The sequence below is a fragment of the Capricornis sumatraensis genome, chromosome 5 (genome assembly GCF_032405125.1).
Source record: "Capricornis sumatraensis isolate serow.1 chromosome 5, serow.2, whole genome shotgun sequence".
NCBI classification, from domain to species: Eukaryota; Metazoa; Chordata; class Mammalia; order Artiodactyla; family Bovidae; genus Capricornis; species Capricornis sumatraensis.
Window position 1 is genome coordinate 116,284,619 of NC_091073.1, and position 16,763 is coordinate 116,301,381.

At 45.1% G+C, this 16,763-nt stretch overlaps 1 protein-coding gene across 1 annotated transcript; it reads right to left on the minus strand.

Moving 5' to 3' along the window:
• Positions 1-3,289: 3,289 nt before the first annotated feature.
• Positions 3,290-15,979, minus strand: ZNF786 (zinc finger protein 786). Its single transcript, XM_068972446.1, has 4 exons — positions 15,872-15,979; positions 11,432-11,558; positions 7,310-7,462; positions 3,290-5,300 (listed from the first exon to the last, which is right to left on the minus strand). Exons 1-4 carry the CDS (start codon positions 15,977-15,979, stop codon positions 3,472-3,474), a joined length of 2,217 nt encoding a protein of 738 aa, XP_068828547.1. The 3' UTR covers positions 3,290-3,471.
• Positions 15,980-16,763: the final 784 nt, after the last annotated feature.

Consider the following 16,763-nt stretch of genomic DNA (forward strand, 5'->3'; position numbering starts at 1 on the left):
TTTCTTTTTCTTGCAAGTCACAGATTCCACCAGATTGTGGTAGCATTGATTTAGAAATTTTGGGTAAGGAAGAGAAGTTTTAGAAACTTGTGCTTAAAATAATACCTTCGTTCCCAGAAATCCCTCAATTCGTTAGACACCACTCTGGATCTTTTTCATTTGTAATGTGGGCAACCTGGAGTACTTGGGTTTAGCTGGGTGGTGCCCTTTTTCTCAACTTCCTCCACAACACTTCCAGTTTCTACTAAGATTCAAACACTCAGGATCTTTTACTGCTTCTGAGATCCTTCAATTCTGTACATATTTAAGATCTACTTAGTTCTGCCAGGTCTTAGTTGTGACACACAGATCTGTGATCTTCACTGTGGCATGCAAGATCTTTAGCTGTGGCATGCGACCTCTTAGTTGCAGCATGTGGGATCTAGTTCCCTGACCAGGGGTCGAACTGAGGCCCCCTGCATTGCGATTATGGAGTCTTAGCCACTGGACCACCAGGGAAGTCCCAGGTCAAACCAGTTATAACAGGCAGTATGTGAGAACACCAAACTGGAGGCCCTGGCCTTCAGTCTCCCTCAAAGTCTCTACCTTATCACATCCTCCTCCTTCCCTTTCCCCACAGGGACCCCTCCTCCTCTTCTTCCTCTTGCTCCCTCATCATGGGCCCTGATCTGTATCAGGGCCCCTGACCCTTCTTTCCTCATGCATTTGAGGCTGGCTGCCCCGTGATCACCACTGACATAACCATGTATCTCTAGTAATTATGAGGTGCTCAGTTCAGTTCAGTCGCTCAGTCATGTCCGACTCTTTGCGACTCCATGAATTGCAGCACGCCAGGCCTCCCTGTCCATCACTAACTCCCGGAGTTCACTCAAGACTCACGCCCATCAAGTCGGTGATGCCATCCAGCCATCTCATCCTCTGTCGTCCCCTTCTCCTCCTGCCCTCAATCCCTCCCAGCATCAGAGTCTTTTCCAATGAGTCAACTCTTCGCATGAGGTGGCCAAAGTACTGGAGTTTCAGCTTTAGCTTCATTCCTTCCAAAGAAATCCCAGGGTTGATCTCCTTCAGAATGGACTGGTTGGATCTCCTTGCAGTCCAAGGGACTCTCAAGAGTCTTCTCCAACACCACAGTTCAAAAGCATCAATTCTTCGGCACTCAGCTTTCTTCACAGTCCAACTCTCACATCCATACATGACTACTGGAAAAACCATAGCCTTGACTAGACAGACCTTAGTCACCAAAGTAATGTCTCTGCTTTTGAATAGTCTGTCTAGGTTGGTCCTAACTTTTCTTCCAAGGAGTAAGCATCTTTTAATTTCATGGCTGCAGTCACCATCTGCAGTGATGTGTGTGCTCAGTTGAGACTAAATCCGACTCTTTTCCAACCCCATGGACTGTAGCCTGCCAGGCTCCTCTGTCCACGGGATTTTCCAGGCAGGAAGACTGGAGTGGGTTGCCATTTACTCCTCCAGGGAATCTTCCTGACCCAGGTATCGAACCAGTGTCTCCTGCATTGGCAGGCAGATTCTTTACCACTGATCCATCTGAGAATCCCATAAACCTGCCTAAATCATATCACTTCTTAATATTATCTAATATTATTATGTAATATCTAACACAAATTTGTTAGTGTCTGTCACATAGCAGAGTGTGCTAAAATAAAAGATTTATTCTGACTTGAAGTTCTATTTTGTTACTTAAAACTGAAGGCCTTCATCCTTTGATACTCTCATTATTAACAGACTAAGGGCTACTTGGCTGGAGCCAGGGCTATCCTTCAGTAACGTTTTCCAAAGTTGAGTCCTGCAGAACTCTTATGTCCACAGATCACAGTGTTGGGATAGGGGGAAGATGGGGGAGAAAGGAATCCCATGGTCAAACAAATTCACAGTATTACAATACATAATGTCTTCCTCTTGACAGCCATAGATTATGTGTGTGTAGGAGGGAACTGTTTAACTTATTTAGTTATCAGCTATGTAATTCTTTTTTCCCAGAATATCTTTGGATGGAGTGTTTCAGAGAAAAAATCATCTATGAACCATTGCTTTTTTTCCTTTTTTTTCTTGGCAGCGCCTCAAAGTTTGTGGGATTCTAGCTCCCCCACCAGGGATTGATTTGAGGCCATGGCAGAGAGAGCCCATGGAATCCTAACCACTGAACTACCAAGAGATTCCCAACCTCCCAATCGTTGCTTTGTAGTAATGTCTATTACAGTCTACTGATGTTTCATTTTCTGTCATCCTGCAGAAGTGCAGGTCAGCCATTCTCTAAGGTGAAACATGAACCCTCTAAAGTCAGGAATTCTTTGGATGGTGTGCAACTCTCTCCCTGAGGTATAAACATTGCAACCTCCACCGAATGTGACAAATGGGGTGTTTTCCTGTATTTCTATTTGTATTATGTTACTTTGAACGTTTGTTTGAAAACTCTCTACACAGAACTGTTGTTGCCTGACATGCTTCCTGCTTAGCTTTATTACTTTGTCTTAACTCAAGACTTTAGTCATCTGCCTAGAAAGTCACTCCTGGAAATCTCGTTCACTCTCAGGTGCAAATAGCATCTGTGTTCTGGAACTCCCAAACCTACCTCCTGTCTCCATCTCTTATATAAGTTCTAGTCTGGGGGAGGAGGAGGTAAATTAGGAGTTTGAGATGAATATATACAGCAAAAAGAACCTAATGTATAGCACAGGGAACTATACTCAATATTTTGTAGTAACTAATAAGGGAAAAGAATCTCGAAAAATAGACACGCACACATACATATATATGTATGTATAACTAAATCACTTTGCTGTACACCTGAAACTAACACATTGTATATCAACTACATTCCAATTGAAAACAAAAAACAAACTCTAGTCTCATATAACTTAGCACCTTCAGTTTTTTCTTCAACCCAGCTTAACCAAAATTTTCTTAAATTATCATCTTTTCCTTAAGGGTAACTATGCATAATCACTGTGAAACCTGCTATGACACTTCAGCATTCACATCGACACATCCCAATTCAGAGAACTCATTTTATTGCTATTAGCTTCAAGTAAATGAATTAAACCAAACCCAGTATCATTTCAGACCTGCAACAAAATTCACTGGATTGAAACCCCTGCTTATGTTCATACCATGAAGAGAAGAGCTGACATTTAACAGTCAGCCCATGCTTTTGAGAACCGTACTGGAGGGCTTTCCGGCTGCCTAAATTCAAGTCGGGATTTCAGAGTTAGCTTATTAGCATGTCAGGGGAAATTACCCCATAAGATGGTGGGAAGAACAAATACCTGTTTGTATCAATGGATAAAAAAATATATTAAATAGCTGGTGACGTTTTAAATGAGAGAATCTTCGTGGTTTCTCCTACTCCTAACTTGCATTCCATTCTTGCTCTGTCTTACTAGATGTGGGGTTCGGCTGTGGCTTCCCATGCAACACCAACCCTGCTGAACACTTTGAGTGCCCTCCTCAGCCTCAACTCCAGTCGGCCTCGATCATCGCAAACAGCTGGCTGAGCCTTTTCTTAACGTCAGGCTCTCTGCGGACACGGCAGGATTTCGTGTGCACTCGCACATGTTCGGCCAGTTTCGACTTGTAAATGAAGCCCTTGCCGCAGTCTGCACAGGCAAACGGCCGGTCGGGCCGGTGAATGCGCTGGTGCCGGAGCATGTGGCCCCTTTCCCGGAAGTTTTTGTCGCACTCGGGGCAGCGGAAAGGCCTCTCCCCGGTGTGCAGGCCCTGGTGGCTGAGCAGCTGCGCCTTCAAGCGGAAGCGCTTGTCGCACTGTGGACACTGGAAGGGCTTCTCGCCTGTGTGCGTCCGGACGTGCTCCACGAGCTTGGACTGCTTGGCGAAGCCCTTCCCGCATTCACAGGAGAAAGGCATCGGGCCGCCATGCAGCAGCTGGTGCGCCTTCAGGTCGGCCTTTACGCGGTAGCTCTTACCGCAGTCGGGGCACGGGAAGGGCCTCTCGCCGGTGTGCAGGCGCCGGTGGCTCCGCAGCTGCCCTTGGAGGCGGAAGCGGCGGCCGCAGTCCGAACAGCCGAAGGGCCGCTCGCCGCTGTGCACGCGGAAGTGCTCAGCCAGCTTGGACGGCCGCGTGAAGCCCCGGCCGCACTCGGCGCACTGGAAGGGCCGCTCGCGGCTGTGCGTGCGCTCGTGCGCCTTCAGGATGCCTTTGAGGCGGAAGCTCTTGCCGCATTCGGCACAGCCGAAGGGCCGCTCGCCGCTGTGCACCCGCAGGTGCTCGCGCAGCTTGCACGGATGGGTGAAGCCGCGGCCGCACTCGCCACACGCCAGCGGCCTGTCACCTCCGTGCCGCAGCCCGTGGGCCCGCAGCGGGCTCCTCAGGCGAAAGCCCAGGCCGCACTCCGGGCCTGAGCAGGGCGGCTCGTGCGAGGGCGGCTGCCGGTGGAGCCGCAGCCGCCCGCATTGGCGGAAGGCCTGACCGCACTCGGCGCACCGGCAGGGCCGCTCCGCGCTGTGCAGGTGGGAGTGGTCGGAGAGCCCGCACCGCTGGGAGGGACGCCGGCTGCACGTACCATAGGAGCACGGCCTCTCCCCTCCGGGGCCAGGCTTGAGGGCCTCCGGCCCCCCAGCCCAGCGGCCACACTCCTGACCAGCCAGGTTCGAGCTCGGAGGGAGCTCGGCCCGCTCAGAGGCCGCCCCGGCGCCCTCTCTCGGGGAGACTGGCCTCTCCACGCCCGGGGGGGCCCGGGAGGCACTCTCGATACAACCGGGGTACGGAGGCGGCCTTGGCAGCGTCAGGCGGCGGCCACACGTTTCTCCACTTTCGAGGCCCAGCAGGCGGCTCTCCTCAGCCCGGACCGCCAGGGAGCCCAGCAAGCTCGGCTTCCGGCGGAAACCCCGCCCACATCCCGGGCAGCGGAAGTGAGTCTGGCTCCGCGGCTGCTGCACCTCAGGTTGTTTGCTGAGTTTCTTCCAGGCCTTCAAGAGGCTCCCCTGGTGCCGCTCTAAGAGGTTCTCATTACAAAAGCTTTCCCCACAAAAGGCACAAGACTGCTGGAGGCCCTCCCCTGAGGCGGTTTTCTGGAAGCCTGGGAGACCCAGGGCCCTAGGGCTGACGATTCTCTCTCTTTGGATGGGTTCCCTGGAGCTGTGGACCGCTGGGAGTAGAGCCCAAGTGTTATGTCTCTGTGGGTTCACGAGGGCGACGGCTTGGTCAGGCCTGAAGGAAACATCTTCACTTTTTTCTGATAAGGGTTCACAGGAACGGTGGCTCTGAAGAGGATCTACTTGGAAATAGTAATGAGCTTCTTCTGAACTCACAGCTCGTTGGTTTCCTGAAACTGAAAACAAGATTCAGTCAGTGTCCCAGCCTATGTCATGGCTAAGGCTTCTGTGGCCAGAAGCGGTAATCTGCGGTGGCCCAGGAGCCCAACTTTCACTGAACTAAACCAGCAGCTCCTTTAAGTGGTGGTCAATTTCATGACCAGGAGAATCATGAGCCCTAGTTTAGGACTAAACTGAACAGACCTATCTTAGAATACTATTGAAAAAAGGACACTTAGGTCACAAGTGTAGGGCCTAGGCTCTGGCATCAGACTGGGTTCAAATCCAGTCTTTTCACGGTGCTGCCTTTGTCAAGCTAATCTCCAGCTTCAGTTCCTTTTCCTGTTAGAAATGGAAACAGCAATACATAACAGTTATGAGGACTGTACGAATTAATGTGTGTAAAGTGCTTAGTGTGGGCTTGGGATGCTGCAGGTACTCTGTAAATGTTCACCATTATTATGACCTGGGGACCACCAGTCTTGTCCCATTTGGATGTGCAGACATTCTTGATTCAAAAAATGATGACGGTAATGTTCCTGGCAGCATTAAGCCCTGGCTAACACTATGGTTGGGCTTCCCAAGTGGCTCAGTTATAAAGAACCCGCTTACCAACAAAGGAGATGTAGGTTTGATCCCTGGGTAGGGATCTCCTTCCTGGAGAAGGAAATGTCAACCCATTCCAGGGTTCTTGCTTGGAAAATCTCATGGACAGAGGAGCCTGGTGCACTACAGTCCTCAGGGTCACAAAAACGTCAGACACAGCTTAGAGACTAAACCCCACCACTCACTCCAGTACTCTTGCCTGGAAAATTTCATGGACAGAGGAGCCTTGTAGGCTACAGTCCATAGGGTCGCAAAGAGTTGGACACGACTGAGCGACTTCACTCACTCACTCATAGTTATATGTAATCCATGAGCTGTCCTAAGACCAGCTGTTCCTCCCTCCTCACCTCTATTCCTATCAATCTTGTAAAAAGGTTTCTTAGAAGAACTGATTAACAGAGGTAAAAAGTGAAATAATTTGTGAGTAAAACTCTTTACTCTCCTGAAAGAGGCAGCTAAAAAGTAAACTCTTGAGAAGATTTCTTGGAATGATGTTCCCATTTGACTTTCTCTTTCCTTACTCTGTTAAAGAATCTGCCTGCAATGCAGAAGACCCCAGTTCAGTTCCTTGGTCAGGAAGATCCACTGGCAAAGGGACAAGCTGCCCACTCCAGTAGTCCTGTGCTTCCCTCATGGCTGAGCTGGTCAAGAATCTGCTTGCAATGCAGGAGACCTGGGTTCAGTCCCTGGGTTGGAAAGATCCCCTGCAGAAGGAAAAGGCTACCCACTCCAGTATTCTGGCCTGGAGAATTCCATGGACTATATAGTCCATGGGGTCACAGAGTCAGACACGACTGAGTGACTCACTTTTTCCTTGCTCTAATACTGACTGTTAAGAATCCAAAAATCTTAGACTTTGTTATCATGACAAGAAACAGAGGAGATGCTGATTCCCGCTGCCTGAAGAATAGCGCATATTTGCTGAACTCTTACGGTGTTGCCAGGTATCATTTTAACAATCTACATATATCAACTCATTTAATCCTATAATGTAGATACTTAAATCTTTATAGGTCAAGTGAAAGTTCCTGAGTTGTGTCTGACTTTTTGTGACCCCATGGACTATACAGTCCATGGAATTTTCCAGGCCAGAATACTGAAGTGGGTAGCCATTCCCTTCTCCAGGGGATCTTCCCAACCCGGGGATCAAACCCTGGTCTCCCACACTGCAGGTGATTCTTTACCATCTGAGCCACCAGGAGACGATGAATAACTTGCCCAGGAAAAGACAAGAGCCAGACTCAGGATCCAGAACCCACGATCCTAGCTACTGTGCTTTACTGCCTTTCTCTGGAATATACCAGATGTTGAGCCTCAGTTGAGTCAAACAGGAAGGCAACGCCAAAGAACTGGAAATAAGAAACGTGACTGTAATGTCTTAAGCACATAACCTTAAGATCATCTTAAAACTCACCTGAAAATGGCTGTCCTTCAATAACTGGATCAAAATGCAAATCAGCAGTGGAGCAAATTGTGTTTCTTGATTCGTGTGATTCTCTCCATTTCTTAAAGAGCTCTCTCCCCTGCTCAATCCAGGCTATCAGTTCTGGTTTGGGAAGTCCATTATCTGTACAGAAAAGTCAGACGGAGTAGTTTGGTTTCCTTGAGCACTAAATTTAGAAGCACAGTAAGTTGTTTCTAAATTTCCTAAATCTACTCCTGGTAAAATATATGAGAAGAGATGTTTGAAAAATAGAGTATAGGTTTACACAAAGAAGCAAAACTGCCCACATTTTGTAACACTGCTTCCTAACTGACTGGGACCTTTACATGAGTTGTATGTTTAATTTTGTTTTGGACCCTGTAGAGCTAGCAATGCTGCATTCTGTCATGGGTTTATTAAAACTCACCAGTAGTGTGCTTTGAGAATGCTGGAACAACACCTGAGACAACTGGCAATATCTTGGGAATACAGCGTATACAAAAATAAGAACAAGAATGACTGTTCTAGGAAATTTCAATGTACGTAGCTTCAGCTAAAACATTCTCTGAGGAGTACCTTTGGTAACATTACAATTACAACCGAAAACACAGTTGAATTCTGCTAGAAAAGAAGGGGTGGCAATGAATGAACAAATGAAAATAGTTACACAATTCTCTAATATATGACCCTGGTCCCCTAGAAGAAAAGTTTACTCTATTTTCAAGTAAAACTTTCTTTCAATTATATATATATATATATATAAAAGAAATAAAGTCAGACACTGTTTCTACTGTTTTTCCATCTATTTCCCATGAAGGGATGGGACCAGATGCCATGATCTTCGTTTTCTGAATGTTGAGCTTTAAGCCAGCTTTTTCGCTCTCCTCTTTCACTTTCATCAAGAGACTTTTTAGCTCCTCTTCACTTTCTGCCATAAGGGTGGTGTCATCTGCATATCTGAGGTTATTGATATTTCTCCCGGCAATCTTGATTCCGGCTTGTGTTTCTTCCAGTCCAGCATTTCTCATAATGTACTCTGCATAGAAGTTAAATAAGCAGGGTGACAATAGACAGCCTTGACGTACTCCTTTTCCTACTTGGAACCAGTCTGTTGTTCCATGTCCAGTTCTAACTGTTGCTTCCTGACCTGCATACAGATTTCTCAAGAGGCAGGTTAGGTGGTCTGGTATTCCCATCTCTTTCAGAATTTTCCACAGTTTATTGTGACTTTGGCATAGTCAAGAAAGCAAAAATCTCCTGCTTTTTCCATGATCCAGCAGATGTTGGCAATTTGATCTCTGGTTCCTCTGCCTTTTCTAAAACCAGCTTGAACATCAGGAAGTTCACGGTTCATGTATTGCTGAAGCCTGGCTTGGAGAATTTTGAGCATTACTTTACTAGCGTGTGAGATGAGTGCAATTGTGCAGTAGTTTGAGCATTCTTTGGCATTGCCTTTCTTTGGAATTGGAATGAAAACTGACCCTTTCCAGTCCTGTGGCCACTGCTGAGTTTTCCAAATTTGCTGGCATATTTGAGTGCAGCACTTTCACAGCATCATCGATCAGGATTTGAAATAGCTCAACTGGAATTTCATCACTTCCACTAGCTTTGTTCATAGCGATGCTTTCTAAGGCCCACTTGACTTCACATTCCAAGATGTCTGGCTCTAGATGAGTGATCACATCATCATGATTATCTGGGTCGTGAAGATCTTTTTTGTACAGTTCTTCTGTGTATTCTTGCCACCTCTTCTTAATATCTTCTGCTTCTGTTAGGTCCAGACCATTTCTGTCCTTTATCAAGCCCATCTTTGCATGAAATGTTCCCTTGGTATCTCTAATTTTCTTGAAGAGATCTCTAGTCTTTCCCATTCTGTTGTTTTCCTCTATTTCTTTGCATTGATTGCTGAGGAAGGCTTTCTTATCTCTTCTTGCTATTCTCTGGAACTCTGCATTCAGATGCTTATATCTTTCCTTTTCTCCTTTGCTTTTCACCTCTCTTCTTTTCACAGCTATTTGTAAGGCCTCCCCAGACAGCCATTTTGCTTTTTTGCATTTCTTTTCCATGGGGATGGTCTTGATCCCTGTCTCCTGTACAGTGTCACGAACCTCATTCCATAGTTCATCAGGCACTTTATCTATCAGATCTAGTCCCGTAAATATATTTCTCACTTCCACTGTATAATCATAAGGGATTTGATTTAGGTCATATCTGAATGGTCTCATGGTTTTCCCTACTTTCTCCAATTTACGTCTGAATTTGGCAATAAGGAGCTCATGATCTGAGCCACAGTCAGCTCCCATTCTTCTTTTTGTTGACTGTATAGAGCTTCTCCATCTTTGGCTGCAAAGATTATAATCAATCTGATTTCAGTGTTGACCATCTGGTGATGTCCATGTGTAGAGTCTTCTTTTGTGTTATTGGAAGAGGGTGTTTGCTATGACCAGTGCATTTTCTTGGCAAAACTCTATTAGTCTTTGCCCTGCTTCATTCCGCATTCCATGGCCAAATCTGCCTGTTACTTCAGGTGTTTCTTGACTTCCTACTTTTGCATTCCAGTCCCCTATAATGAAAAGGACATCTTTTTTGGGTGTTAGTTCTAAAAGGTCTTGTAGGTCTTCATAGAACCATTCAACTTCAGCTTCTTCAGTGTTACTGGTTGGGGCATAGACTTGGATTACTGTAATATTGAATGGTTTGCCTTGGAAATGAACAGAGATCATTCTGTTGTTTTTGAGATTGCATCCAAGTACTGTATTTCAGACTCTTTTGTTGACCATGATGGCTACTCCATTAGTATGAGAAATGCTGCAATATGAAAGAAGTGGTCTGGCTAGTAGATGTTAGCAGGAGAAGCAGAGGGAATATAGGAGAACTAATTACCTTATCTTTATAGACTGAAGGGATCAAGAGATACCAAGTTGATGAAACATGATCTAGAAGTTTATCATTTAAATTATAAAGGTCGCAAATAGAGGCACTAAAAAACTATCAAAATTTGAGAAGGAGCTAGAAGAAGGATAGTACACAGTAAGGATTTAACGCTATCTAAACTAGATAAACTAAGAAACACAGGTGTAAGCATGACAGACTAAAGGAAACCAAAGTAAGAACTAATGCAGAAACGGTTAAAAGTTATTGCCTTTGAGGAATGAACTGAGTGGGGGCAGGGATGGGATGAGAGTGAAGCAAGAGACTTTTATCTTTCATTCTGAAGCTCTTCCAAACAGACTGATTTTTTAAAAAATCATATTTAATAATAAAATTATAAAGACTAAGCAAAAAGACTAAAAGGAACACCATTTGAATAACTACCAGAAACAACTGCAGTTAAACACCTTAGTGTGTATTGCCTTCTGAAATCACATTGCAAAAAAAGGTAACATTAGCTTTCCTGAGGCATATGGACATGACTGTAAAAGCTGACAGGTAGGAACATCTTCCTGGAGGAGGAACTGGCAACCCACTCAAGTATTCTTTTCTGGAAAATCCCATGAACAGAGGAGTCCAGCTAGTCCATGGGGTCGCAGAGTCGGGCAAAACTGACCACAGCACACACACACACACGGAGGAACATCATAGGTTAAAGATTCACAGGGTACTTTATGGATATGGGTAAGGCATGTGTCCATGGGGAAAACCATGGCAACCTCTGAGTCTACAGTGATTAAAAGTCCTGCCATATATTTAGTCACCTCTGACCATGTTATATTACACAGTCATAAGTATTCTCATGTAGCAACATCTACCCTTGAGTAAGGGTTAGCAATACTTACAGATATTAATGAAAGTCTCTGGGTAAAAGTGCCTTTCTGAGTTAATTTCTGAGAAACCTGGCAAACTGAGAAACAGGGGTTATCAAGTGACTGAGACCCCTAACAGGAGCCAGTTCCATGCGTTCAGTTCAGTTCAGTCGCTCAGTTGTGTCCGACTCTTTGCAACCCCATGAATCGCAGCACGCCAGGCCTCCCTGTCCATCACCAACTCCTGGAGTTCACTCAGACTCACGTCCATCGAGTTGGTGATGCCATCCAGCCATCTCATCCTCTGTTGTCCCCTTCTCCTCCTGCCCCCAATCCCTCCATGCGTTAGCCAGAGTTAAAGACTTCTTACCTAGAGAAAGGAGAATCTCATAATTGGCTCTCATTACTTGCTTGTAAAGCTCCTTCTGCCATGCCTCTAGATTCTGCCATTCTTGCTCTGAGAAATAAATGGCCACATCCTCAAAAGTCAGAGGTAACTGAAATTATAGACGTAACACATATACAGTCATTAGTTCAGTCGCTCACTCGTGTCCGACTCCTTGTGACCCCATGGACTGCAGCACAGCAGGCTTATACAGTCATTATTGCTTCAAAACCCCACTTCCTTGTCATCAATTTAAGAATTTCACAGTGTAGTGTTTTTGTCTGTTAGGCAGCCTCTCCCTTAGGAACAGCTCCTCCCCTACTCCCATCGTGTGGTTCTGTTTGGTGACCACAACCACCCCTTCCACTTGTTTCTCTATGCTTCATCCAGCTCCGAATGCATATGTATAGAATGGAATTCCTTCATTTTTCCTTTAAACAAAAGTGGGAACAAATCACTGTGTAACTTCTTTCAATGTCATCTTCCTGAAAAGTGAAGGTGAAGTTGCTCAGTTGTGTCTGACTCTTTTGACCCCATGGACTGTAGCCTACCAAGCTCCTCTATTCATGGGATTTTCCAGGCAATAGTACTGGAGTGGATTGCCATTGCCTTCTCCAGGGGATCTTCCTGACCCAGGGATCGAACCCAGGTCTCCCGAATTGTAGACAGACACTTTACTGTCTGAGCCACCAGGGAAGTCCTAGGTCAATTTATATAGGCAAAATCAGGTTTTTCTAAATTGCATTATTCATGATTACACATACCCCACTGATGATACATATTTTCCATTTCCTTTATGAATTACCAACAATGCTCTGATATGCTTCTTTATATATAAGTGGTTTTACTTCTGCAGGAAAAGGCTAAAAATGAGAACTACTAAATCGAAGGATAGAAACGCCTTCTATTTACGAGATATCACTAGATTGCCTTCCAAAAAGAATCCAGCACTTAACCCTTGTCAATAAAGAGAGACATTTTTTTAAAGAGCTCCTTTAGAATGCTTTGTAGGGCCCACTTTAAAAATAAGATTTAGTGGGCTTTGGCTGTGCTGGGTCTTGGTTGCTGCGTGGGCTTTTTCTCTAGTTGCAGTGAACAGGCGCTATTCTCTAGTTGTGGTGCTTGGACCTCTCGTCGTGGTGGCCTCCTGTTGTGGCGCACAGGCTCTAGGGTGCACAGGCTTCAGCAGTTGTGGTTCCTGAGATCTACAGTGAAGGCTCAATAGTTGTGGTGCACTGGCTTAGCTGCTCCGTGGCATGCAGGCTCTTCCTAGACCAGGGATTGAACCTGTGTCTCCTGCACTGGCAGGTGGATTCTCTACCACTGAGCCACCAGGCAAGTCCAAAGGTGTAAAGGTTCTTTACATCTTTGCCAGCACAGATGTTCTTAAACTTCGCTTGTTTATTTATTGGCCTATGTGACAGGTAAAAAATTGTATTTCATTGTTTTAATTTGCATTCGTGAGACTCTGCAACCTTATTTCATATTTCAGTGGGGGGGGAGGGGGTTCCCCACATATCTTTGTGCATGCCTGCTCTCATCCTTGGCTCAGCATTTTAGTGGGCTTTTATCGTCTGAATTAACTTTCTTCAGTTCAGTTCAGTTCAGTCGCTCAGTCGTGTCCGACTCTTTGCGACCCCATGAATCGAATTTTCTTACATTAGGGTTAATAGATGACTTAGAAGACTTTCCCTATTCTAAAATTATAAAAGATATTCTGAAATCTTTGTAATGTTTTTTATGACTTTATTAGAATGAAATCTTTTTCCATCTGGGACTTATTTTTATATATATCATAACAAGAAGGGACAGAATTCTTTTTCCAAAGAGATATTCAGCTGTCACAAAACATACTGACTAGTATATTTGTTTACCATGGATTTGGGATCATTTTTTCATAAACTAGTTTTCCACATATACTTGGTTATATTTTTGTTCCACTGGTGATTCTGTGTATTCTTGCTCCAATACTGCACTGTTTAATTCTTATAATTTTTATCAAATTATTTGCCATTTAAAGGGATATGGCCATCTCCAGTGAAGTCGCTCAGTCGTGTCCAACATCTACCACCACCTAGATCCTGATCTTTTATTTTTAATTGGAGGATACTTGCTTTACAATGTTGTATTGATTTCTGCTGTATAACATTACAAGTCAGTCATTTATATATATATGTGTGTGTATGTATATATATATGTGTGTTTGTATGTACACACTCTCATTCCATTGAGCCTCACTCACATCATCCCCCCCCTTTTTTAAAGGAAATTGTCATGACTTTTCTTGTCTATTTTCTCTTCTAAATAAACAGAGAAATACTATTGGGATTCTGATGGGAATATACTAAATATATAAATTTTTATTGAACTGGATCTCTAAATCATGACATCTTCCCATCCAGAAACATCTTTTACCTAGATTTTTTGTGTTAGTAAAATTTAATGTTTTCTTTGTACAAATCTTATATAAGTCTTGCCAGATTCATTCCTAGGAATTTGAGAGTTCTGGTTGCTACTATGAGAACTGAACCGAGTAGGAATATACAAAGTGCACACATATACCCCCTTAACACCTTCTAGCTGCCTTAGATTACCCTGTGGTGAACCTTACCTATTCCCACTTGGTGTGATAACCTTCCCTCTGAGTTCAGATAATGCTCCTTCACTACTTTACAGTAATTCTAAAGCTCCACCCCTTCTTATACCCACTTTTACAGGCAAACTTCAGATCAAGGAATAATTTCAACTTGCAAGTCTTATTATTTAAGAAATACATTTCATCAGGCTAAAGTACTTCCTCTGATGGGTCTGGGCAAAGTAAATAGAAAATCTAGAAAAAATTTATCCTTCGAGGTGCCACAAAGAACATTCATGATTCATGAAAAGAAGTCAAAATATTGACATTAACAGGAGTTTGGAAGAAGTTGATTCCAACCATCATGGATAACTTTGAGGGGTTCGAGATTTCAGCAGAGGCAGTAACTACAGATGTGATGGACACATCAAGAGAACTAGAATTCAGAGTGGAGGCTGAAGGTGTGACTGAACTGCTACAAACTCATGATAAAAGTTTAACAAATTAGGAGAGGCATCTTATGGATGAGCAGAAACAATGGTTTCTGCAGATGGAATCTGAAGAATCTACTCCTAAAGATGCCATTAAGATTGTTAAAATGACAAGAAAGGATTCAGAATATCATAAACTTAGCTGATAAAGCAGTGGGAAGGTTCAAGAGGACTGACTCTAATTTTCAAAGTGCTGCTGCTGCTGTCGCTTCAGTCGTGTCCAACTCTGTGCTATCTCATAGACGGCAGCCCACCAGGCTCCCCAGTCTCTGGGATTCTCCAGACAAGAACACTGGAGTGGGTTGCCATTTCCTTCTGGTGAAATGCTATTAAACAGCATTACATGCTACAGAGAACTCATACCTGGAAGGAAGAGTCAATCCATCCCCCAAACTGCACTGTTATCTTATTTTAAGAAATTGCCAGTCATGCCAACCTTCAGTAACTACCACCCTGATCAGTCAGCATCCATCAACATGGAGCAAGACACTCCAACAAGCAGTAAGATTACAACTGCCTAGAGGCTCAGATGATGGTGAGGACTTCTAGCCATAGAGTATTTTTAATTAACGGTTGTACATTGCTTTTTAAGACATAATGCTGCTACATACTCAACAGACTATAGTGTAAACATAATTTTTATACACCGTGGGAAACCAAAAAAGAAAAAGACTTCTTTTATTGTGATATTTGCTTTATTGCAGTAGTTCTAAAACCAAACCCAAAATATCTCTGAGGTATGCCTGCATCTGTAATTTTCACTATAAATGTGTTGCATATCTTTTGCGTATTTAGGAATTACAGTTTCTGCTGAGATTATTTATTATATTTTTCAGTCTTTTTTGTTGTTGTTGTTGCTATGTTTTATTTTGCTAAGGTCTTTAACAATACCTTAAAAGTAATGATCTCATGAGTTCATTTAGTAATCAGCTATAGCCTTATGAAATGTATTTCTTAAGCAGTAAGACTTGAAAGACGAAATTACTCCTCCATCTGAAACTTGCTTGTGGAACTCGGTGTAAAAACGCTCAATACGTAAATTTATAAAATACGGAAAGACATAAAATCTCAATTTCAACAAAACACTAAATAAAATAATGTATATCCTACTTAGGTCTTTATATTCGACTTCTATTCTTTCCAACGTGTCCTCCTTCCTTCTTACGCTCAACACACTTCAACACATCAGGGTTTAATTTTGACCCTGCCAGCTATCATTTCAACCATTCAGAATCTAAACTTTAAAAAATATTTATTCTAAATTCGGTAACTATAATGTAAAAACCGACTGAACTTTAACACCCAGCGCTGGCCGCACACGAATTTTGATCCCTTCCGTCGTCTGGCCCCATCACTCACGGGCGCCCATGGCCCAGACTCTGCAGTTTCACGCTCGGCTTTGTTCAGGGTTTGGCCACGGAGGAGCGGAGGTCCCCGGCTCCGTCCAGGGTCCAGTCCCCACACCATGCGCCTAGCGCGACCCTCATACCCCGCCCACTGGTCCGCGTCCGCCGCGCGAGAACCCCAGGACGCTGACCCACCGAGCCGGAACCCGCGGACCCTCCCCGAGCCTGGGTCTGGGCGTCCGCGCGGGGGGAGCCCGTCTTACCGGAGCCGGCTCGGCCATGGGCCCTCGCGGTCCCACCAGGTGCCCGACCGGGCTACCGCCAAGCCAAGCTCCTGGTGGCCCCGCGGCACCTCCCCCGTGGCGGCCTCGCGCTCCGCTCCGACCCGCAGGCCCGGCCCGGGCGCGGTGCACGCTGGAACTCACAGGCATCTCCGCCCCACAGCGCCCCCTGCGGCTGGGAGGAGCGGGAGCCGCCCATTCTGTGCGGACCTGGCATCGGGTGCAACCTGGATGACCAGTCCCGGCAGTGTGTTGGGAGAGCCAGGGGAGGGAGACCGAGACGGAAAGGAGGTGCGGGGGTGAAATGCAACGTCAACTGCAAATGGAAGGAGAGGAGACTTGTTCTTTAATGAGATGGAGACAATGAGAGTTAGTGCAGGGGTTTGATTCCTCGCCAGAGCCTTCCCTAGTCAAGGATTAGGTTCAAGGGGTTACCTGTGAAGTGGTCCCAGGAATCAAGTGAAGGAGGTGAGAAATCAAGGGGGATTAACGACCGGGTCTCCCCTGTGGGCAGCTGGGAGTCCATCTTGCTGGGGACTCAGGGTGCAGGCCACCCCTGAGAACAGTTCTGCCAAGGGCGAGGAGGCTCGGTATTCATCCTTAGGATGTCAGGCCGGGGCAAGG